Raw genomic sequence first — 23,509 nt, 5'->3', positions numbered from 1 at the left:
ATTTATTGTTCTTTTTGAATTTCTTTTGTTTTTCATCAATGCACTATACGCTATTATTATGCGACAACATATGCAAAACAGGAGTAGACTTTTATCATTTTAATGATTGATAATCACTTCATGATCACTACTTGAAATCATTATTTATAAGCACTACTAATAAATAAATTATTTGTATCAACGTTAGGATTCTGAATATTTTATAAGTTAAGAAGACTTTGTGCACTAAGCATAAAGATATAAAGGAGTTCGTGAAAAAATAATAATTTATAATTACAGATGTCTTTTCTATTGCAAGAAACTGTATTGCATTGAGTACAGGAATAAACGCCACTGTAAACTTGCTTGTAATTATTAGTGCTCGATAAGGTAATAATTATCTTATATGACTTTCTCTCCGCAACCTTCGCAAGAATATTGAGATCCAAAAGACATTGATAACTCACTAACATATGTTGTATCGACTTTCCATTAATCTAGAATAAAGAAAAAATATTTCAGTAGGCCAATCTGTTTTTATAGATTAAGATGTTTAATCTGATATAAATTATTTAATGCTTTTTCATATGTTACAAGCTAATTCTTAACGTAAGTTGTTACATTTAGTTAATTACTCTGATACTTTGATATTTTATTAATAATATTGATATTTAATATTGATAATTTGATATTTTATTAATAAATTTTAGAAATTTATTAATAAATTTTTGTTAAAGGTACAAGTTTTATGTTTTTGCACATTGAAAGTGACAGCTATTAATAAAAAATATATAATTATTATTTAAACTTTGAATTACAAGAATACAAATTGTTGAATACATTTGTTTTATGTGTATAAATAAATAAAATAAATTGCTTGTAATTTTTACATGATAATAAAATCTATTATTAATATTGTTACTTACATTTTGTGATTTAATAACTCGTTTTATATTGTATTTTTTAAATACATTATTACTCTGAAACAAATGTTATATATTTTAGAAAAAAGAAAAATTAATCTTCATTATTTTGAAATTTACATATATTTTATTTTTAGACAAAATCACACACTTACTGTACATAAAATTTTCACAGAGCTCACTTTTTAATTAATTCTTAATAATATAAGTGCTATTGCATATGATTGATTTAGGATCTAGAATATAATTAAAAAATATACATTAAATATTTTATAATATTAATAAAAAGATCAAAACACAAAATGTACTTATAAATTCACCATTGTGAATGAAGGCAAAGACAAATTATATTCTTTAAACATTGAAAGTTTAAGTTTTAAATTATTAGCCATTATCATAAGCATGAATGTCCGTTTTATAGATTTAAATTTGATTGATTCATACCATTCCTCGTAAAACGCTTGATCTGTCATTTCTATACTCTAAATTAATGAAAAATAATATAACATACAAATAGACAAATAATATTACAATAATACACACACGCGCGCGCGCGCGTGTAAAATATTACACTTTTTTGTTAATTATTCATATTTCTTTATTTATTTTACCTTTTCTTATTTAATATCTATATGTGAAAGTACACATTACTGTAATTACCGCATCTAATAGTTGTTGCACACAAGAACAAAATATATAAAGTTGTACCATTCCACTGCATGCATACATAAGGATCCCAAACGCGTCCCATAAAGTTATTGATGGTATCTGAAATTTCATGAAAACGCAAAGAATCATAATAAACGATAATATATTATAATTGATAATTCACGATAAGAAGCATCAGCATTATATTGTCAACTTATGTCTGGCAAGCATCTTATTTCTAAATTAATTAGTGTCAAAAATTATTACTCACTGAAATTATCATAATAATTATACTACAAAATCGAAAAACGCTGATAATATATATTAAATTGAAATTTAAAGATAGAAGCTTACTAAATATTAATGATATGCTGAAACAAAATATTACACGTTATATACATGTTATATATATTAGAAAACGTTATATAGAACGCTACAGAAAATGTTATATATATTAAAATATTATATTAAATATATTACACACACAGATACAGTTATAACAATAAATCTATCTAATTCTAGATAGATAATCTATCTATTACAAGGAAATATTATAAATTTATTTTGTTTATAAAATTTAACAATTTAAATCACTTTCTTATTAATTAGGAAACATCATTATAGGATTAAATTAAAGAATTTCAATAAAAAATATTTGATTAATAATATATTGATAATTTCCAATTTAACAAGCTTACCGAATAACCGCATTATGATGCCGACATATAGATTTTATCTGCTTCTCCGCATAATAATTCGTTTTAAAATAATGCTCGTTTTGATTAACACTATTGTGATTAATTTGCGGAATTTCGTCATAAAATATCATCGAAAGTTTCAAAGCAATGTATTTATATTGTGCCGTTATTAATAATATCAGATTTATCATATAGCTATCCACACTAATTTTTTTTGTGAAAATATACATGCTGCTAATCATTACGACAAAATTTCCCAATACAAAAATATTGGTTGAGAATGGCTCTTTGGAAAACACGACCGGCATCCTATAATCCACATAGAAAAACATGTCTCTTTGAAAGATTAATATAAATGGTTTTATAGCCCATAAAAATATGGATGTTACGCCGATTATCCAGCAAAATTTAAGAGGAATATCTATCGGTTTTATCGTATTCATTATTGTGTTTTTCATAATTTCGTCATCCACATGCAAAATATCATTCAATTTTTGGATTAATCGCTGCACCAATTTCTTACGTGCGTGAATTTGTACGACTAAGAAGATCACTTCTATTGTGATTACAATACCAATCATACCGTCTCTTAGAGCTATTTCTTTTGGTACATAAGTGCATCCAGAAATTAGCGCACATATTTGAACTATTTCGAGCAACCATATTAGAATACTGTATATTTTCCAGAATATCGGAAAAGATGAATCGTCCGCAGTCATCGGTAATAAATTACCTGAGATTATATTTAATCGAACATTTAAAGAATTCACGTTTTTTATGTCCATGATCTCGATATTGTTCTTGTAACTACTAAATCTTGTTCTGTAATGCAAAAGACATAATAAAACTTAATAATTGAAGCTTCCACTGACGGATTCTATTTTTTGTACGTGTTTTTATTATTTTATATCAAATAAAACTTTTCTCTACATATGACCATTCATGATTTTATGTTTGTCATGTATTATTGCAATATATATGCATTACGTTAGAAATATTTTAAATTTTAATACTTATAAGTGATCAATTAAATATTTATTTTTTATAAAACTTTCAAAAATAAAAAGCAATAACTTTTTAATTTCAATTTTCATAACATTCATACTATGAAAGAGGCACTTTTTTACTATATTTTAAATAAAAATATATGAACAATGTGTGTGTATGTATATGCACTTACTCCTACGTTTCTTTATCGACTTTTATGCTTCGTTCTGTCGATAAGAACATGTAGAGCACGACAGTATTTGAATGTTATTGCTACACTTTGAACAATTTATTTTCCTTCTTGAATTTATTTTCTCTTGTTTTTCACTAATGTACTATACGCTATCATTATGCGGTAATATACACAAAACAGAAATATGCTTTTATCATTTTAATGATCGATAATTGCTGTCATGATCACTACTTGGGTATAAATGGATTATTTGTGGCAACATTAAAGCTCTAAATATTTAAAGAAGAACTTTTAACATTAAGTGTACGAATATCTAAGAAGATTTTGACACATTAAATGTACGAATATAAAAGAATTAATGAAAAAATATAGTAATTCACGATCATGCATTGAGAAAAAAATCAATTATAATTATATTAAAAAATTATAATTTATATTCTTATTTTTATAGTTATTATTATTATAATGTTGATACTAATAATCTTAGTAATGATAATCTTATCTTATCCAGTTATCGTTAAAAAAACTATAATTTATGATAATTACGACTATTATTTTCATTCAGTATAAAAATCTATCTATTGCAGAAAACTTTACTATATTCGGTACAAAATTAAATGCGGTTATTAACTCGATTATATTTATTATTGCCCGATTGTTGTAAATTTTGTTTTATATAATCGTAACTATTTAAAATTATTATTACTTATAATTTTTTCATCACAGTCTATATTTCACTAACATCGTTACTTACATTTTATAATTTATTAGTTATACATTTTATAATTATTAAGTTATTAGTTTCAATATACTGTTTTTATTCTGAAACAATTGTTATATATTTTAGAAAAATTTAAAATTAATCTTATTTTTTAATATACATATATACATATATGTATATATATGTGTGTGTGTGTGTATATATATATATATATATATATATATATATATATATATATATATATATTGTGTGTGTGTATGTATGTATATTTTATTTGTATAAAATAAAAGGTAATACACTTACTGTATATAAAATTTACACAAAGCTCATCACTTTTCAATTAGTTCTTAATAATATAAGTGCGATTGAATATGATTGATTTAAGATCTAGAATATTATTCGAATATATACATACGAAATATATTTTAAAATACTAAATAAAAATCTCTAAACTACAAAATGCAATTACAAACTCACTGTCATGAATGAAGCCAGAGACAAATTATATTTTTCAAACATTGAGAGTTTAAGTTCTAAATTATTAGCCATTATCAAAAACATAAATGTTCGTTTTATAGATGCTTCGAATCGATACCATGGCTCATGAAATGCTTGATCCGTTATTTCATTGCTCTAAATTTTAGAGAGAATATAATAATTTATATATAATAATGTATTTTTGTTACAATTTTTCAATTATGTAAAATTTATAGAGTTTGCCACATTCAATCATGCTTACCGCATCTAATAATTGTTGCACACAAGAACACAGTATATAGAGCTGCACTACTCCACCGGAGGCGTACATGATAAATACGGCTCGTTCAATTGAATCGCTTGATGGTATCTGAAATTGCATGAAGAAAAATAATAAGGATTAGTGATATCCTATTATTGATAACTACTTATAAAGTAGCATATACTAGTAAGTATTTTTTAGAATAATTAATATTAAAGATTTCTACTTACTGAGATCACCATGATAGCAATGCAGCAAAACCGAAAAACGCTGTTTAGATATATTATACTGAGGCTTACGGCTAACAGTTCTCTTAACATTAACGTAACGCTAAAACAAAATATATTAAGATTATTATATTAAAGATTATTTTATTTAAAAGAAAGATATAATAAAAAACAGTTAACATTATATTACGAGAATTCAAAAAATTAATCACGTTATTTAATTGTACAATTATTGTCTCATTGTTTATACATACACATATTACACATACAGACTCATTTATAATTTAATAACATTATTAAGTTTTTTGCTGAATTTAAATTTTAAATTTGAAGACTAAAATAGTAAATTTATATAAAATAAATTTTTTATAATACACATAATTATACATATAATTATATACTATACATGTAATATACATATAATTTATGACTTTACTAATGATATTTGGTAAATAATCTTACTGAAGAACAGCATTATAATGCTGGCATATAAATTTCATCTTTTCTTTCGCGCAAAAGTTTGTGTCAGAATAATGCTTCTTCTCATTAGAACTGCTGCAATTACTTTGCAACCTTACGTCTTGAAATATTATTGAGAGTTTCAACGCGATATATTTATATTGTGCCGTAATCAACAATATCATATTTATTACGTAGCTGTCCACGCTGACTTTCTTCGTAAAGATGTACATACTGCTGAGCATTACAATGAGACTTCCGAATACAAAAATGCTAGTCGAGAATGGCTCTTTGGAAAATATGACCGGCATTCTGTAATCCATATAAACGAAAGAATTTTTTTGAAAAACCAATGTAAACGGCACGGTGGTCCACATGATTATGGACACCAAGCCTGCCATCCAATAAAATTTAAGAGGAATTTCCATCGGTTTCAGCGTCCCCATCACCGTACTCCTCATCAGCTCATCTTTCACGTGCATGATGTTGTTCAGTTTCTGAATCAATCGTTGCACTAGTGCCTTACGAGTATGAATTCGCATGACTGTGTAGACCACTTCCATGGTAATCGCAATACCAATCAGGCCATCTTTTAGAGCTTTCTCTTTCGGCAGAATAATGCAACCAGGAATTAGCACGCACATTTGAATTATTTCGAGCAACCACACTAAAGCGCTGTACATTCTCCATACTATAGGGAAAGATGAATTGTCAGTAGTTATCGGTAACAGATTGCCTGAGACCATGTTCAATAGAACGTTCAGGGGATTCACGTTTTGAAAATCCATATATTATCTATATCGCTTTTCTAGCAAATAGGAATCTGTAAAACAGAATGTATAAGAATCAAATAACTAAAATAAAGACATTATATAATAAAGTTTAATGAAATTGTGCTATTGATTCTAATAATTATTTTTGGTGCAATTTATTCTTAAACAAATTTATTTAAATTTATCTTTAAATTTATTCTTACACATTTTTAATATATTTAATATTTGGCTGATAATAATTTGATACACTTCTTTTTTTATTTTAGCAACTTCTTCAATCTTAATAGCAATATTTACTATCATTAACAATTCTTTGATCATCTTTGATTAATAATATTATATTTAAGGAAAATGTTTTTCAAAAGCTAAGAGCTTTATTAGTTGCTATTACCAAAGATATGCACTTTTTAGAAATGCAACAAACAACCGCTTTTAATACGTGAGGTACGAAGGGAATTTTTATATACGAATCTTTACATTCGCATTTTCTTCACATTTCTTTCTATGTATAATATTTTATCAAAGTGTAGTATTTACCAAAGCTATGAAAGCTAGTAATAAAAGCTTCTCACAGACTTCGATTTATTAATTATTTATATATAATTTCTCCTTTGAGAACTTAAGTGCTTTTTAATTTTCCATTAATATATAATATCATGCCGTTGTCTCTTACAATCAATAACATTCCTTTTTCGTTATTGCCATTTTCTAAGCGTACCAGAGAGTGATTAATAATTTCATTAATAATTTTCTCAGAAAAGTTCTCATTGTGCTATCATTTATAAAATGTAAATATTACGATAGAAAACACCATTTATTAAAGTATCTTATTTATGTTATTTAGCTTTGAGTTGAATACAACATGAAATTCCTTATAATTAGCACTAATTGTAAGTTATAGCTATATAGCGATTATTATCTTATTGCTTGTCATTAACTGTTTGTAGAAGTTTGTCGAAGTTTATTGAAGCAATAGCAGCAGTATCCAACGATATTTGAAGCGTCTATCATTGACGGTAAACTATGATATATCTACGCTGGAACTAGAATTTGTCGATTGTGAAACACTGTTACTTATTTAGAAGCAGTTTCACGTATCCATGGATGATAAATCGATTCTGATAATATCTGGGAAACTTGTAAGTCTAATCTGAGAATAAAATATTATATGTTATAACAATGTTTATCATATCTATTAACTGTTGCGTAAGAATACAATATATATAAGTATAATTGCACTATTTTACCGAATGCATATATGACAATCAGAGATTCTTTCAACAAAACTTTCGTTGATATCTAAAGTATAATAAAAAATATTTTTATATTATACTGACGATGAGATTAGAAAACTCATTATTTAAATATGTCAAAAACTAATTACCTCAATAATTTTTTAAATATATTTCGATACACACGCAATAATCTAAAGAGACTTCTATTACTTCTATTACTATTATTGTAGAATGAATATAAGAATATAATTATATATTACATAAATATTTATAAATATTCTTAAGTTTTCAATTTTATTTTTCAACTTTATTAATATATTTTAATTTTGTAAAATAATTTATTATCTAAAAATAATAGAGAGTAAATATAATTACGTTAATAGTTCTATATATATATCTCGATACATGATAAGTCAGAAAGGTTTTTACATTTTATTACATTATTATTATGCAAATATATATATATATATATATATATATATATATATATTTGTTTACAAAATATATTTCATAAAAAAAAATATTATAATAAAATAAGAGATAATTTTTAAAGCACTTATTGATTTCATTTTAGGAATGCAATTATAAAAATTGTTATAATTGACTCTGTATGATGATCATATTTTCTTGCCATTGATTATTGCACCATTACAAGGAAATGCAAAATGCAAAAAACTTAATGAACTAATCTGTTAAACATATTATATTGTACTAGTATTATTTTATGAAATATTTTGAATTTTATTTTCAACTTTAACATATTCATAAATTGAAAGCAATTCGATTTTGGGGAACGTTACAAGAATAGATTCTCTTTTACTTTTAACAGTTATTTTTTACGCTGCATATATCATTAATAAGAAATTTTTTTAATAAACTAAAGAAAAGACAGAGTATTTATATTTATCTAAAAATTTTTATATGTCAAAATAAAAAACTAAAAAAATTAAAAAACTTCTTTTTTTAAAAAGATCTTTAATATATCTTTAATCATTAAATTCGATGGCAGTAGATGATATATTTCTCGATACATATATATTTCAGATTTTTTTATCGCTCTTTTTATTACAGATTTAAACCTTCCAAACATAGACAAACTGTAATAAACTTCATAGATATGAATATCTTGTCATAAATGATTGTTTTTATTGTTTTCTGTGCTATAGCTGTACATATATTATATATGTATATACTAGGTTCAATCGTAATATGTATTAACATCACATTCGTTTCGATTTTAATCGTGAATTTTAGCAAATTATTCAACTAGAATTATTCAACTAGAATTTATTATTTTTTACTGAAATGAGAAATATTTTAATAATATAAATAAATTGTTCATTTCATCATTTATTTATATTTATATTATTTGTTTATATTTTTTGGGTAATATAACAATAATAAATATAAATATAAATACGTAATAAATATATAACATAATATGTATCTATTAAAGAAATAAACAATTACTGCAATTAAAATTTTTCATTGGTTTTCATTTCATTTTTAGAAATAGAAGAGAGATCGAATATGATTGATTTAAAATCTGAAAAAACGAATGATTTTTAAAGATAAAATATGCTACGGCGTTATAGAATATAACAGAAATAAAAAAATATATATATGTGTGTATATATAAGAAACTTACCATCATAAATGAAGGTAAAGAAAGGTTAAAATTTTCAAACGTTGCTAGTTTGCATTCTAAATTATTAGCTATAATTATTAAAATAAATGTACGTTTTATCGATGGTTTGAGTAGATACCAATCTTCGTGAAATGCTTTATTTGTTATTTCCGTACTCTATATTTTACACAAAAATATTAATTTATATAAAAATAATTGGGTAATTGTGCATAAAAGGGGCCTCCTCTCTGATTTGCTTTATTTTTAAATATGTTATAGGGGAGATCTTCCCGAGTAATTTCGTATATATATATATAAGGGTTGGACTCAAATAGTTTTGGAGATATAGACTGAAAAAGGATAAAAATAATAAATTCAAAAATAATTTTAATAGAATATAAGTATTTGTAAACTTTGCTTTGTCTTGCAAAGTACATGCGGGGACACCGCATGTTCCGCCCCCCCCCTCCCTACGGGGGGGCTCCACTTTCGGAAGATATAACCTAACCCAACCCGTGTCTGAAGTGTGGAATATATCTGGCTTCGCATAGAAAGTTACACTTATATAAACCATATGAACCATGTAAAGCGAAATGTCATATATCAAGGTATTTCCTACACTTCAGACACAGGTTGGGTTAGGTTATATCTTCCGAAAGTGGAGCACCCGTAGCGGGGGGGGGGGGGGCGGAACATGCGGTGTCCCCGCATGTACTTTGCAAGAAAAAGCAAAGTTTACAAATACATATATTCTATTAAATATATTTCCTTAAACATATATGACATGGTAAAATTATAATATCTACATTTATTTGCGACTTTCCACGCGAATTTTTGTATTTATTATTTTTATCCTTTTTCAGTCTATATCTCCAAAACTATTTGAGTCCGACCCTTATATATATATACGAAATTACTCAGGAAGATCTCCCCTATAACATATTTAAAAATAAAGCATCGGAGAGGAGGCTCCTTTTATGCACAATTACCAATAATTGTTAATCACAATCTGCAATTTGTAAAATTATTAATTATTTTGTCTATATATAATTTAAATTCACAAAAATTATTTAAATTAAAATTGATTTGTTAGTTTTCTTGTAGCTGTCTGTTAGAATAAAAAAATAGATATAATAAGTTTACTAAAAAATATATAATTGAGAGAAATCTCGCATTAATTTAAAAAGTTCTATGTTACAATTAAATAAAAAGAAATATAATAAAACTTACCGCATCTAATAATTGTTGCACGCAAGAACATAAAATAAAAAGCTGTACTACTGCTCCTGACGCGTACATGATGATTGAAATCCCTTCCCAGAATGTTGTGGATGGTATCTAAAATTTTATAAAAACATTATAAGTAATAAATATTTATGAAAATTCAATAATATGTTGCGCAATTACTGCATTTTATAACATCTGAAAAAATCTTCTACATGATTAATGTTAACAATTATTACTTACCATGCTTAACATGATACCGATAAAACAAAACCGAAAGACACTGTTCATGTAAATTAAACTGAAGTTTAAAGAAAGCAGTTCTTTTAGTAACGAAGTTATACTGAAACAATGTATAATATATATGCAGAACATTTATGAAATAATAAGAAATTAGTTAAAAAAGAATAAGTCATAATTAATAAATTTAAAAATTAACTCATACAAACATACACAAAGCTTAAAAAATTTTATTAAATAAATAAGTTATTTATATAAGTACTAATTTTTATCTCCTCCTACGTGCTTTTATTATTATGTTATTATATTATATTTAGGAAGCTAGAAAAGTCGCTGATTCAATTTTATAATGCTTACTGAATCACGGAGTTGTGATGCCGACATAGCACTTTAAATTCCCTTTCTTGCCTTTGATTTAATTCAGAAGAGTGCTCCTTGTTATTTTCATCATTTGCTTGAAATATCATTGCAATTTTCATTGCAATGTATCGATATTGCGCCGTTGTCATCAACACCAGATGTATCATGTATACATCCACACCGACTTTCTGTAAAAACATATATACGGCACTGATCATTAAGAATACACTTCCCAGCAGGAAGATCTCGAGTGAGAATGGCTGTCTCGAGAAAGCGGCAGGTATCCTGTAATCTTCATAATAGAAAAGATTCTTCTCGAATACTAATACAAGCGGTATACAAGTCCACGCTATTATCGATATCACACCGATCGACCAGTAAAAGTTGAGCGGAGCCTCCACCGGTTTCAGAGTCGCCGTCACGACGCTCATCATAGTCTCGTCAGCAACGTGCAAAATATCATTCAGTTTTCGAATTAATTGATACGCCACATTCTTACAAATATGAATTCGCGTGATCAAAAAAGTCATTTCTATGAAGACTGCAAAGCAAATCATGCCGTCCTTCAGAACTTTCTCCGTCGATACATACATGCAACCCGGAATTAATGTGGCACCTATGATCAATTCCATTATCCACACAAACATGCTATACATCTTCCATAATAATGGAAAAGGTGAATCGTAGCTAGTCATCGGTAACAAGTTGCCTGAGAATAAGTTCAATCGAACATTTAGAGGATTTACACTCTGGAAATTCATGTTGGCTCTTCCGATATCGTCGCTCGGAATCAATGTGTTACTCTCTTCATTTGGATTTATACTTTCATATTGCCTTGTCAACTGCATATGTCCTCCTTTTCCAATTCAAAGGAATTTGTGTGATTTTCCTCTCGAATTACTATTCGATATCGATGTCAATGCCAAACGATGACATTTCGTTCTTTTCATTATAATTATCAAGTTTATTCTGTAATTATTGTATACTTGAATATCATATAAATATGTAAGGAGATTCCGGACAAAGGATATAGAATTTTCTACTATGAGAAAGCGAATTTTAATTGTCTACTATGTAAAAGTTAATAAATAAGTGCTACGATGTAAAGAAATGAAGATCAAAATATTTCATTATATTTATTATAGAGATGAGTAGGACTATCGATTTTCTTGTAATTGTAGACTATATGCTTTTCTGAAGATTATCTTATAGTATTTTGTCTACTATATACACATCGCAAAACTGCAAAGGGCTACTAAATGCCATTTCACCAGTGCTTAAACAATGGAAAACGGCAAAATATTTGCTGTAAATAAATCTATGAATTTATTCATTAGAGTTTGTCGATTGAATGTATAATAGTTTTACATAGGTATTTATAAGCAACTTTTCACATACCTATGGATAATAAATCAATTCTGATAAATTTCTAGAAAATTTGCAAGTCGGCATCTAATTTGAGGATAAAAAATAATATATGTTATAATAATGTTTATTATATTCAATAACTGTTGCGCAAAATATATTGCGTTATTTTATTGGATGCACATACATAAAAAGACTAAAGATCCTTTTAACAAAATAATTGATAATATCTGAATATTATTTATATCAACAGCCAATCAGCATTACGGAAAGAAGGCAACAATACACTTCCAATATTGACATGCCTTTATGAGAGAGAGAAATGTAATTTAACTTAATGCAAGTAAGTAGCAAAATGCATGTTGTATGTTTTTCCTAATTAACTTTTTTATTTTCTTCTGCTATATATCTCTTATTTTCTGTTCTAAAAAAATATAAATATTAGATGCTTTTAACAACATAAATATAATAATTATTTTGTTATATATAAACATATATAACAAAATAATTATTATATTTATGTTGCTAAAAGCATCTAATATTTATATTTTTTTAGAACAGAAAATAAGAGATATATAGCAGAAGAAAATAAAAAAGTTAATATAAAAGTTAATATATAAGTTATAATTATATTAAAATTATGTAATAAAATCATATGACATATATAATACATAAATTATAAAAATTTTACACGATTATTAAATAGCAATTTTAAAAATAAAATAGTTATGGCATAAAATATTTAAAATAAGCGAAAAACGTACCTTATAAATTTTTATTTTATTCTTAAAAATAGAAGAGCAAACGAATACGATTGATTTAAAATCTAAAGAAACATAAAAAGGAAATAAGTTGAAATAATAATAATATTGTCAAAAATAGATAAAGAATTTAAGTAAATTATTATAAACTTAATAAAAATAATTAAACGTCGGTATGTCTAACGTATTCACAATATACATTTTATAATTTTACCGTCATGAAAGAAGGAAGAGATAAATTAAATTTTTCAAAAGTTGAAAGTTTGCACTCTAAATTGTTGGATATTATCATCATCATAAATATATATTTCAGTGATGGTTCAAATTGATACCACTTTCCATGAAATGCTTTTTCTGTTAGTTCTGTACTCTAAATTTAAAACAAAAATACATAAAAGATACATAAAAGAACACAGTTACCAATCACAAGACTTTATTTTTCGTTATAGATATATCCTATATATATGTATATATTTATTTATTTATCTTGCTGATATTTTTTCCATTTTCAATTGTTGTTAGAAATGAGAAATAGCTTTCTTCTTTTCATATAATCATTATTTTAAGTTCTATATTTAAATTATATAAAAAAACGATGTGACTTTTCAATAAAACTTACCGCATCTAATAATTGGTGAACGCACAAGCATAGAATATAAAGCTGTACTAATCCGCCGCATATATACATGATGACCATACCTGTTTCTAGAAGAGCTTTTGATAATACCTAACAAAGTTTTTACGTGTATTAAACTATTTTTTTAAATATTTTTTATGTGTATTAAAATATATATATATATATATATATATATATATATATATTATATTGATAAAAAAATATTCTTAATAATTCAATAACGTTACATATTTCTTGTTTATAATCGTTTAAAAAGCATTTCTAGAATAATTAATTGTTATTATACTTACCGCACTTATGAGCATGATATTGAGAAAACAAAAAAGAAAAATATTTGTCAAATATAATAAACTCATATTTACAGATAATACTTCTTTTAGCATTAAAGTCATTCTAAAAAAGATTATATTTAATTTATATTTGATATTTATATTTTATATGTATATAGATAAGATGATAAGATATATATTTAAAGTCATATGTGATGATATAATGACTCTCTTATAAATATGTCTATCAAACATTAAACAATTATCTTTTAATAATGATATTAATCAAGAAAGAATGATTTTAAAAATATATAAAACAACAGTTTATAAAAAAAATATAAATTTATAAATTAGAGAATGTTTACTGATTACTTACTGAATCACAGCGTTATGATGTCGACATAATACTTTTAATTCTCTTTTTAACGAATCTTCAGGAAAAGTATTTTTTTTCTGAGACTCATTCTGTGAAATGCCTTCGCCAAACAGTACTGCAAGTTTCACCGCGATGTAGCGATATTGGGCAGTTATCAATAAAATGAGATTTATCATATAAACGTCCAAAGCGACCTTCTTTATAAACATGTACACGCTAGCGATGGACGTGATGAAGTTTCCCAAGAGGAAGATTTCTATCGAGAACGGCTGTCTCGACAGAACAATTGGTAGTCTATAATCCTCATAGAGAAAATATTTCTTCTTGAAAATCAATGCGAAAGATAGACAGCACCACACTGTTATAGATCCAGTTCCTGCTATGCAGTAAAACTTGAGCGGAGTCTCTACCGACTTTATAGTTGATTTAACGATAATCTTCATGGTCTCGTCCTCCATATATAGAATATCATTTAACTTGCGTATTAGTTGACTCACAAGCGATCTGTGTACATGCATTCGTCTGAGCAAAAAAATTACTTCTATGGTGACAACGAGACCAACTGTTGCGTCTTGCAGAACCTTATCTTTAGGCACGAACATGATGCCAGGAATTATTGCGCTGGTTTGGATCACTTCAATCAACCATATTATAGTACTATATATTCTCCACACGGCAGGAAACGTGGAATCGTTGCTAGTCATTGGTAACAAATTGCCTGAGAGCATATTTAACTGAACGTTTAGAGGATTTACATTTTGAAAATTCATGCCGTTGTTCCTTGAGGAGGTGATACGATGTGCAAAATACAGCTTGCCAAAATCGTCTTCGATATTTTTCTCTATGTTATGCGTGTATACTGAGGAAATTTATATTTTAAGATATTATTTAAACTAAAAGTATATTTAGTTAAAAAGCAACAATTGGTTTTAGTGCATAAATTTGTTCAATTGTATATTTGTATTTACCTCCTTTTGAGATAGGTCCATTATTAGGCACAATCTCTTGTCAGAAGAATACATAAAATATAACGAAAGTCCCAAGCAATCGTCAATCTTGAACGATATTTTTCTTGAGTTTTTACTTATTCATATAGCTTATACTATAATATGCATTATCATAAAACATGCACAGCAACATTGTTTTTAATTTTTAAAGATTATTGACTTTTGCGCTACAATGAGTACATGATAAATCAATTTTCATTAATAGAAAGATCTTACCTACAGACTCTATTCTAAAGAAATAAAAGAATTTATGAATAATCTTTACTGTATAATCTTTTCTGAGGAGTTTATGATATGTTATGATCCTTTTTAATCTTAGAGGGAGTGGGCAAGACTGTAAGCGCCTTTGTAATTATTCTTGTTCTATAAAGCATTAATTATCTTATAGCAACCTTCATTGTAGTCTCGAATTCAGAAGGCACTGCAATATTTTATTCTATCTGATACACTGTTGATCGAAGTACTAAAAATTAATCTTCGATTAGTTATAACCTGGATTCAATAGTGCTCATATCATCAAATAATATTTTTAAAAAATGTATGTGTATATTACTAAAAAATATTTCGAAATATTTCGTTTTGATCACAGCAATTGTAGTAAATTTTTTTATCATTAAAATAGATATAACTCTATGATGACCATGATGATGACGATCCTGTTCTTCAATGTTTTTCTATCAATAATAATACAATATAAGCTAAAATATCAAATGCCATGATATAGATGACAATGCAAGATGAATGTTTGCTATATTGGAATCTTCAAATGTATCAGTATTAACTGAAGTGAAGGTATATTTGCTTGATTATATAGAAAATTCATATTTTGAAAGTTTATGTTCTTAATGTTTTTTATTCATTTGATATTCTGGTAATCAATTTGCAAAGTTGGTGATTTTTATGATTAATAGTGTTGATTTTCGATGATATAAATAATATGTACATATTTTATAAAAAACATTTATATATTTCGTTTATATCTATATTAATCTTCTATTTTATTAATCTTCTATTCGCGTTTATATCTATATTAAACTTCTTTATTCTTTCTTTATAGAATCTTTTCATTGTTAAAACAAAAAAAAATATAAATTTTAACATGTGCATATAATTATTTAAATTACTAATTACACAAATATATAGAATCAATATCCAACACTATAAGTCCAGGAATCTAAAGTTTATTAATTTTCACTTTACTTTTAAAAGCAGAAGAGCGATCGAATAGGATTGATTCAGAATCTGGAACAATATTTGAAAATTTGTGAAAAGAAATCTAAAATATGCTGAAAAATTGTATTAAAATAATATAAGATACAAATATAAGAAATAAATATAAATTGCATTAAGATAGACAATGGAAAGAAATTCATTTACGATATTAAGTCATGATATAGTCAATATTTATAGTTAATATTAATTTTAATTTGATAATTTTAAATAGTTAATTATAATAATTAATTATCACATATATTTAACACAGTAATATATTAAGACTTACTTTCATGAATGAAGGAAGAGTCAGGTTATAATTTCCAAGCGTTGAAAGTTTACATTCCAATTTATTACTAATTATCATTAACATAAACATGCGTTTCGCCGACGGTCCAAATTGATACCACTTTTCATGGAATGCTTTATCTGTCACTTCTCTACTCTAAATTTGGCACAGATTAATATAGAATAAATGTGTGTATAAGTATAATTATATTAATGAAAACAATAAATGATTTCACTCTTCTATACATAATATTCAATATATAATTTCAATGGTAATTTCAATATATAATTTTAATTATTATTATATATATAATTACAATTATATAATTGAAAAATATAAATAATTATTACATAATTATTTCAACATTTCGATATATTATTTAGTTTTCATTATACGAGAAATAAATTTTGCAGAAATTCAATATTATTTAAAAATTATAAATGTTGTTAAACAGAGAGAAATCATGTTATAGTGTTAATAAAACTTACCGCATCTAATAATTGATGAATGCATAGACATAGAATATAAAGTCGTATTAAAGAACCACATAGATATATTATGAATAAGAATATTGTGAAGAAAGCCTTCGATAATATCTAAAATTAATATTTTCTATATCGTTAATATAATTAAGAAATATACATAATAAATTCGAAAATTTATATATCAAAAATTTCTGTATTTTCGATCGCTTAAAAAGTATTTCTAAGATATAACTTACTGCCTGTACCAATAAGACGTCAATAAAACAAAAAAGAAAGACACTAATAAGATATATTATGCTCACGTTTGACGACAGACATTTTTTTAGTAATAACATTATCCTGAAAAAAATAATGAATATTTATAAAATGTCAATTAAACAATTAAGTATTGGGGATGTAAAGAAAAAATTAATTTTGAAGACCGAATACAATGATTTAGAAATAAAAAAACATAGATACAAGAACAAATAGGCACAAAATAACAACTTGCAAAAGTAGAGAACTCTTAATTACTTACTGAATCACAGCTTCATAATGTTGATATAATATTTTCATTTCTTTCTCCGACGACAAATTTGCATTAGAGTAATGTTCTTTTTGAGATTTATTGTGCTGAATCGGTGAAGTGTCATTGCGAAATATTTTAGCGAGCTTTATCGCTATGTATCGATATTGCGCCGTTGTTAATAATATAAGATTCATCATATAGACATCCAGAGCGACTTTTTTAATAAATATGCATCCGCTGGCAATAGATTCGATAAGAACACCAAGCAGGAAGATTTTTGTAGAAAACGGCTGTTTCGAAAAGGCTGCTATCGTTGCAAAATCATCGTAGAAAAAGTAGGTCTTCTTTGAGATCAGTGCGAGCGGAACGCAACACCATATTACTACGGATCCAGTTCCGCCTATCCAGTAAAATTGGAGAGGAATCTTCATTGGATCCAAAGTCGAATGCACGATACACTTCATAGTCTCATCCTCGAAGCGTAGAATGTCATTCAGTTTTTGTATTAATCGAATTACTAAATCTCTGGATATGTGCATACGCATAAGTAAAACAAATACCTCAATGATCACCACGGTACTGATTGCTACGCCATCCTGCACAGTGTTTCCTATAGATTCATATTTTAATACCAAAATAAATCCGGAGATTATTGCGCTAATATAGAACAAATCAATTAACGATATAACAACGCTATATATTCTCCATGTTTTAGGAAACAACAAATCATTGCTGGTCATTGGTAATAAATTGCCTGAGAGCATGTTCAATCGAACATTTAGAAGATTCACGTTTTGGAAGTCCATCTTCTTGATTGTCACTTGCTTTTAAGAAATGGAAATTATATAGGCAAACATAGCTTGTAAGATCGATTAGTATTCGCATTAATCCTTTTATCATATTCTGCCACTGCAAATGCTTTTTTTTTTGTAGATAGAAAGCGTGGCTTTTTTATTCTATATTTCAAAATTGCTGAATAGCATATGGACATATCCAACAATTCATTATTTTATATATTATATATTACACGACAAAAACAGCGACAGTTTCCTCATTGTAATTATTAATCTTTGTCTTCTAATTATTGTGCATCGGAAGATAATGATACAGAACGATAAAATGAAATGTAGAGTTATATTTTTTAATGTATTTAGTACGAGATAGATGTGATCACTAATTCCTTTGCAACTACCTCTGTGCAACGAAGCGGTAATTATCTTATAGTATACTGTCTCTCGCAGTATCGCGAGGAAGCTTTAGTATGTTTATGATGTCTAATGCTGTCCATTGTAAGCTCCATCAGCTGGAAACTGCAGTTGTTATTTTATACTGATTATAAGTTAAATAACATTAGCAAAATATTACGAAATAAACGATTGCACAGTCATCGCAGGATATATTTAAGGCAAGAAAAATTCTCCTTCTTTTATAGAATATTCTATTACTATTTTTGAATATTCTATTGCCCGTTAATAAGATTAATTCGTTGATAAATTAAGACGCAAACATGATATTTTTAATGTTTTAATATTTTTAATGGTTTTAATATTTTTAATGACAATATATTTTAATAAAACCGCTCTTAACTTAAGATAGCGAACAAGCTCAAATAACGAATAACAAAATTGTTGCGCATAGAAATGTTATATTAATTTTGACTCATAACGATAATTTTTTTTATATATTACAGATTGAAATTTTGTAATTGATTTTAATTTTTATATACAGGAAAAGTTCTGGTAAAGATGGTAAAGATGGCTATCTTCCAATAAAGACTATCTCTCGTGCGCATGTAGAATAGGTAAAAATAACTCTAGAATTCTTATAAAATTTTATTCTACAACGCATTTCTACCGTAATGTTTGCCTTAAAAGTTAAAATTTTTTCTTAAGTAACTTTATATCATTCTGTAGATTTTAATAATTTTTAATTTTTCTATTAAGTAAAAGTTTGCATATACACTACCGCTCAAAAGTATTTGGCCACCCTTAATTTAAGAGAAAACTCGAAGACGAAATTGTGTCTATTGCCTTTCGATGTTTATTGTTTATGCGCTAACGGAAAGTCGTTCTCAATAGCTATATTATAAATATCACTTCATGTTTACTAACAGATAGCTACAAAGCCAAATAAGGTATTTATGGCTCTTTTCCTAGAATGAATACTTTTAAGTTTTTACTACAAAGGCACGTGTTTCATGGAATTTTTTTGTTTATTTGATATTTTAGAATGTAACGGATATAGATTTACGTCAGTTATCTGCTGCCATTTGAACAGAAAACACATCTCTTGACGCATATTTTGCAAAAATAATATATAGATAGAGAAGATATAGATAGATATATAGATAATATATATATAGATAGATATATAGATAATATATATATAATATATAGATTAATATAAATGAATGATTTTTATTTATTTATAGTCATTTAAACACAATTTACCTAGGTGGCCAAATACTTTTGAGCGGTAGTGTATATGTATAGAATTATTATCAACAATTCATTTCAATTTTAGATAAATATTAATTTAGATATTATTTGTGTTCTGTTTCAAAGTGCAGAAAAGAAATAAAAAAATTTGCAAATATATATCTGTCGCAATAATATGCGATGATTAATATATGAAGATAATATTATTAAAAACAATCACATATTTGAATTACACATATGCTTATATTTTCTTTACTGAAGAGAATAAGTATTATAAGTATTATAAATATTGCAAACATAACAAATAACCCTCAAGTATTAATTTATTTTCCAATTTAAGAAAAAATAAGAAAGAGAAAAGTTAACAGAAGACAAAAGTTAAATTTCTCTCTTTTTTAATATTATCATAATTTTAAACATCTTTGAATATTATGTTTATTACACCTATATTCTCTAAATTATTGTACAAAACGGATTTGTACAGATTCTTTTTTTAAATAATTTTTCTTAATTTTCTTTTTATCTTCGATAACCATTCTCTATCTTATCTTCTGTTTACCAGCGCGATGTATTTTTTATTTCAATTTGCTCTTAAAAATAGAAGAGCGATCGAATATGATTGATTCATAATCTAGAATATTATCAAGAGAATTAAAATACTAATAATTTCATGAAATGTATTATTAATAATAAACATATATGTTAAAATTTACCGTCATAAATGAAGGCAGAGACAAATTGAATTTATCAATTGCTGCAATTTTGCATTCTAAATTATTAGCCATTATCAGTAATAGGAATGTACGTTTCATTGATGATCCAAATTGATACCAGGCTTCATCAAATGCTTTATCCGTCACTTGGATACTCTTTACATTAGGTTTCACGAAGGATATTATACGAAGAAAGAGAAAAAAAAGAAAAGATTGTTAATGATATATTACTTTCGGCTTAATTTATAGTAATTTTTAAATAAGCAATATTGTGCGCGCAAACGCACACAAATACAAATTATCGTTTTTGTTTACTGTTAATTGTTGATTCATATTCGTTATGTTAATTAAAAATTTCTTTAATAAATAAATATATGACAAAAAACTGCATCTAATATTAGTATACATAATATTTAATTAATTTTATTATGCTTGATATTAAAATATTATTATACAAAACAAAATAACTTTAATAATATGCAAATAAATCTCTTACCGCATCTGATAATGTTTGCACGGAAGAACATAACAAAAAGAACTGCATTACTGAACCCATTGTGAACGATAAGACCGAAATTCCCTCCATGAATGTCATATATGGTACCTAAAAATTAATAAGTATATTTTGTTAGAAAACTAAATAAAGAATACAGAAACAATCTTTTCTCACATTTCTCACTTTCTCAATAAAAAAATTTCCTATTCATGCAAAATTAAGTAAATTATTTAAATTAAGTATTATTATAAATTAAGTAAATTATTTAAATTTATTGTATTGTTCTTTTTATTTCAGAATTAAATTTTAAATGAAATACTTGCACTGTTACCTTAAAATAATGCATAATAAAATAAAAAATAAAATTTGCAATTGCAATTTAATATGAAACAATATTAGAAAATATAAAAAATGCGTGTTTTATTTATTAAAGTAAATATTAATTTTCCAAATAGAATCTAATACAAAGTATAATTATTTAAAATAGATATAAAATTATTACTAAATATTTAGAGCACTTTTCTTTATAAGCACATTTCTATTTCGTTTTAATGTTTGCTATCGATACTCACTGAACTCATTAGAATACCTATAAAGCAAAACCGAAAGACGCTGTTGATATATAATAAACTGAAGTTCACAGACAGAAGTTTCCTTAATAAAAATGATATGCTGAAACACAACGTGGAATGCATATATAAAATATACAAAATATTGAATATAATATTAAATAAATATGTATATAAAATATAAATCATAAAGTAATAAATTATTCTCTATATTAGACATTAGAAATATGAAAAGATATGCACAAGATCGCATAAAATTTGAGTAATGTTGCGATTTATCATTTTACGAGTATTTTAAAAGCATAATTATATATCTCATTCCGATTTTATAAATAAAGTATCTTAAAAATGTCTTTTTCTATTATACTTACTGTAAAACAGTATTTTGATGCCAACATAACGCTCTTAGCTCTTTTTTTGCCCATCGGTCTGTCATAGAATGATGCCCTTTTCGAGACTCGTTGCGATTTTCTGAATCTTGAAATAATAATGATAATTTTATCGCCATATATCGATATTGTGCAGTTAACAACAACACCAGGTGTATCATGTATATGTCCACGCTGTATTTCTTCAAAAAGCTGTATACACTGGCAATCGTCATAAAGATAGTTGAAAAAATCAAGACACCGATTGAGAACGGTTCGTGGCTAAAAGCGGTTGGTAAGTTATAATCTACATAAAAAAAAGTACTCTTCTCGAAAGCCAATAAAATCGGTTGTGACGTCCATATAGTAATAGATATTATACCAGCTGCTCCATAAATTACGAACGGCATTATTATTGGTTTCAGAGTAGTCTTCACAATATCCTCCATGATGTCATCCGTAGTTTGCAAGAGGTCGTCTATTTTCTGGATCAGTGATAACATTAATTTTTTGTTTACGTAAATACGCGTGAGCAAAAAACACGACTCGATGATGACGACAACGGCAACAGTACCGTCTTTCAAGGCTTTTTCTTTTGGCGTTACGATTATTCCGGTGAGCAACACGATCGTGTAAATCAGCTGCATTAACCAAACGACGACGCTATGTATGCGCCACAGTAATGGAAACCGCGAACCATCGGCTGCTACAAGAAACAGATTCCCCGAGAGCATGTTCGCTCGATTGTTTAAAATATTCACATTTTGAAAATTTATTCTTCTCATGCTGTACTATTCGCGATGAATCGGAACTGCCTTAGTAAATTTAATGTATAAAAAAATCAAGATTTTTGTACTTGCATTAATCACTGTCTCTACGTACGCTTCTTCTTGGGCGAGTGACAATAAATGACATCTCTATCGGTATTTCAAAATTACACTTACATACAGTAAGGAAATTATCATTCTTCTTTCTTTTGTTTC

General features: G+C 26.2%; 6 protein-coding genes across 6 annotated transcripts; all 6 read right to left on the bottom strand.

Annotated features, from left to right (window-relative positions):
- Positions 1-1,087: 1,087 nt before the first annotated feature.
- Positions 1,088-3,033, bottom strand: LOC145975197 (uncharacterized). The gene is made up of 5 exons (XM_083105512.1): positions 2,249-3,033; positions 1,822-1,921; positions 1,563-1,670; positions 1,223-1,384; positions 1,088-1,138 (listed from the first exon to the last, which is right to left on the bottom strand). The coding sequence occupies exons 1-5, from the start codon at positions 3,031-3,033 to the stop codon at positions 1,088-1,090; spliced, it is 1,206 nt and encodes a 401-aa protein (XP_082961638.1).
- Positions 3,034-4,485: 1,452 nt separating this feature from the next.
- Positions 4,486-6,846, bottom strand: LOC145975195 (uncharacterized). Its single transcript, XM_083105510.1, has 6 exons — positions 6,739-6,846; positions 5,578-6,397; positions 5,119-5,218; positions 4,889-4,996; positions 4,627-4,782; positions 4,486-4,536 (listed from the first exon to the last, which is right to left on the bottom strand). The coding sequence occupies exons 2-6, from the start codon at positions 6,360-6,362 to the stop codon at positions 4,486-4,488; spliced, it is 1,200 nt and encodes a 399-aa protein (XP_082961636.1). The 5' UTR covers positions 6,363-6,397; positions 6,739-6,846.
- Positions 6,847-9,077: 2,231 nt separating this feature from the next.
- Positions 9,078-11,888, bottom strand: LOC145975189 (uncharacterized). The gene is made up of 5 exons (XM_083105503.1): positions 11,031-11,888; positions 10,677-10,776; positions 10,440-10,547; positions 9,231-9,386; positions 9,078-9,128 (listed from the first exon to the last, which is right to left on the bottom strand). The coding sequence occupies exons 1-5, from the start codon at positions 11,879-11,881 to the stop codon at positions 9,078-9,080; spliced, it is 1,266 nt and encodes a 421-aa protein (XP_082961629.1). The 5' UTR covers positions 11,882-11,888.
- Positions 11,889-13,361: 1,473 nt separating this feature from the next.
- Positions 13,362-15,380, bottom strand: LOC145975005 (uncharacterized). The gene is made up of 4 exons (XM_083105130.1): positions 14,442-15,380; positions 14,087-14,189; positions 13,779-13,886; positions 13,362-13,529 (listed from the first exon to the last, which is right to left on the bottom strand). Exons 1-4 carry the CDS (start codon positions 15,209-15,211, stop codon positions 13,362-13,364), a joined length of 1,149 nt encoding a protein of 382 aa, XP_082961256.1. The 5' UTR covers positions 15,212-15,380.
- A 1,220-nt stretch (positions 15,381-16,600) lies between these two features.
- On the bottom strand, positions 16,601-18,748 carry LOC145975194 (uncharacterized). Its single transcript, XM_083105509.1, has 5 exons — positions 17,952-18,748; positions 17,671-17,773; positions 17,438-17,545; positions 16,950-17,105; positions 16,601-16,690 (listed from the first exon to the last, which is right to left on the bottom strand). The coding sequence occupies exons 1-5, from the start codon at positions 18,746-18,748 to the stop codon at positions 16,640-16,642; spliced, it is 1,215 nt and encodes a 404-aa protein (XP_082961635.1). The 3' UTR covers positions 16,601-16,639.
- Positions 18,749-20,903: 2,155 nt separating this feature from the next.
- On the bottom strand, positions 20,904-23,481 carry LOC145975192 (uncharacterized). The gene is made up of 5 exons (XM_083105507.1): positions 22,530-23,481; positions 22,162-22,261; positions 21,590-21,697; positions 21,094-21,249; positions 20,904-21,011 (listed from the first exon to the last, which is right to left on the bottom strand). The coding sequence occupies exons 1-5, from the start codon at positions 23,309-23,311 to the stop codon at positions 20,961-20,963; spliced, it is 1,197 nt and encodes a 398-aa protein (XP_082961633.1). The 5' UTR covers positions 23,312-23,481; the 3' UTR covers positions 20,904-20,960.
- Positions 23,482-23,509: the final 28 nt, after the last annotated feature.

Source organism: Camponotus vicinus, unplaced genomic scaffold (genome assembly GCF_025532165.1).
Source record: "Camponotus vicinus isolate PSW18456_S1 unplaced genomic scaffold, iyCamVici1.0 SCAF_7, whole genome shotgun sequence".
Classification (NCBI taxonomy): domain Eukaryota; kingdom Metazoa; phylum Arthropoda; class Insecta; order Hymenoptera; family Formicidae; genus Camponotus; species Camponotus vicinus.
The sequence above is the reverse complement of the archived record's forward strand: the minus strand, read 5'-3'. Positions and strand labels throughout refer to the sequence as shown.

Coding starts and splice junctions, on each gene's coding strand:
- LOC145975189 (XM_083105503.1), bottom strand. CDS start 11,881: ATGCAGTTGACAAGGCAATATGAAAGTATAAATCCAAATGAAGAGAGT. Junction 10,548..10,676: donor TCGGTATCATGTTAAGCATG/GTAAGTAATAAT, acceptor ATAAAATTTTAG/ATACCATCCACAACATTCTG. Junction 9,387..10,439: donor TGCAACAATTATTAGATGCG/GTAAGTTTTATT, acceptor TGTAAAATATAG/AGTACGGAAATAACAAATAA.
- LOC145975194 (XM_083105509.1), bottom strand. CDS start 18,748: ATGGACTTCCAAAACGTGAATCTTCTAAATGTTCGATTGAACATGCTC. Junction 17,546..17,670: donor ACGTCTTATTGGTACAGGCA/GTAAGTTATATC, acceptor TATTAATTTTAG/ATATTATCGAAGGCTTTCTT. Junction 16,691..16,949: donor CTCTTCCTTCATTCATGAAA/GTAAGTCTTAAT, acceptor ATATTGTTCCAG/ATTCTGAATCAATCCTATTC.
- LOC145975197 (XM_083105512.1), bottom strand. CDS start 3,033: ATGGACATAAAAAACGTGAATTCTTTAAATGTTCGATTAAATATAATC. Junction 1,671..1,821: donor TAATTATTATGATAATTTCA/GTGAGTAATAAT, acceptor ATGAAATTTCAG/ATACCATCAATAACTTTATG. Junction 1,139..1,222: donor CTTTGCCTTCATTCACAATG/GTGAATTTATAA, acceptor ATTATATTCTAG/ATCCTAAATCAATCATATGC.
- LOC145975005 (XM_083105130.1), bottom strand. CDS start 15,211: ATGAATTTTCAAAATGTAAATCCTCTAAACGTTCAGTTAAATATGCTC. Junction 13,887..14,086: donor ATATCATGCTCATAAGTGCG/GTAAGTATAATA, acceptor AAACTTTGTTAG/GTATTATCAAAAGCTCTTCT. Junction 13,530..13,778: donor TTCACCAATTATTAGATGCG/GTAAGTTTTATT, acceptor TTTTAAATTTAG/AGTACAGAACTAACAGAAAA.
- LOC145975192 (XM_083105507.1), bottom strand. CDS start 23,311: ATGAGAAGAATAAATTTTCAAAATGTGAATATTTTAAACAATCGAGCG. Junction 21,698..22,161: donor TAGGTATTCTAATGAGTTCA/GTGAGTATCGAT, acceptor ATTAATTTTTAG/GTACCATATATGACATTCAT. Junction 21,250..21,589: donor TGCAAACATTATCAGATGCG/GTAAGAGATTTA, acceptor CCTAATGTAAAG/AGTATCCAAGTGACGGATAA.
- LOC145975195 (XM_083105510.1), bottom strand. CDS start 6,362: ATGGATTTTCAAAACGTGAATCCCCTGAACGTTCTATTGAACATGGTC. Junction 5,219..5,577: donor CATTATAATGCTGTTCTTCA/GTAAGATTATTT, acceptor ATTTTGTTTTAG/CGTTACGTTAATGTTAAGAG. Junction 4,537..4,626: donor CTCTGGCTTCATTCATGACA/GTGAGTTTGTAA, acceptor ATAATATTCTAG/ATCTTAAATCAATCATATTC.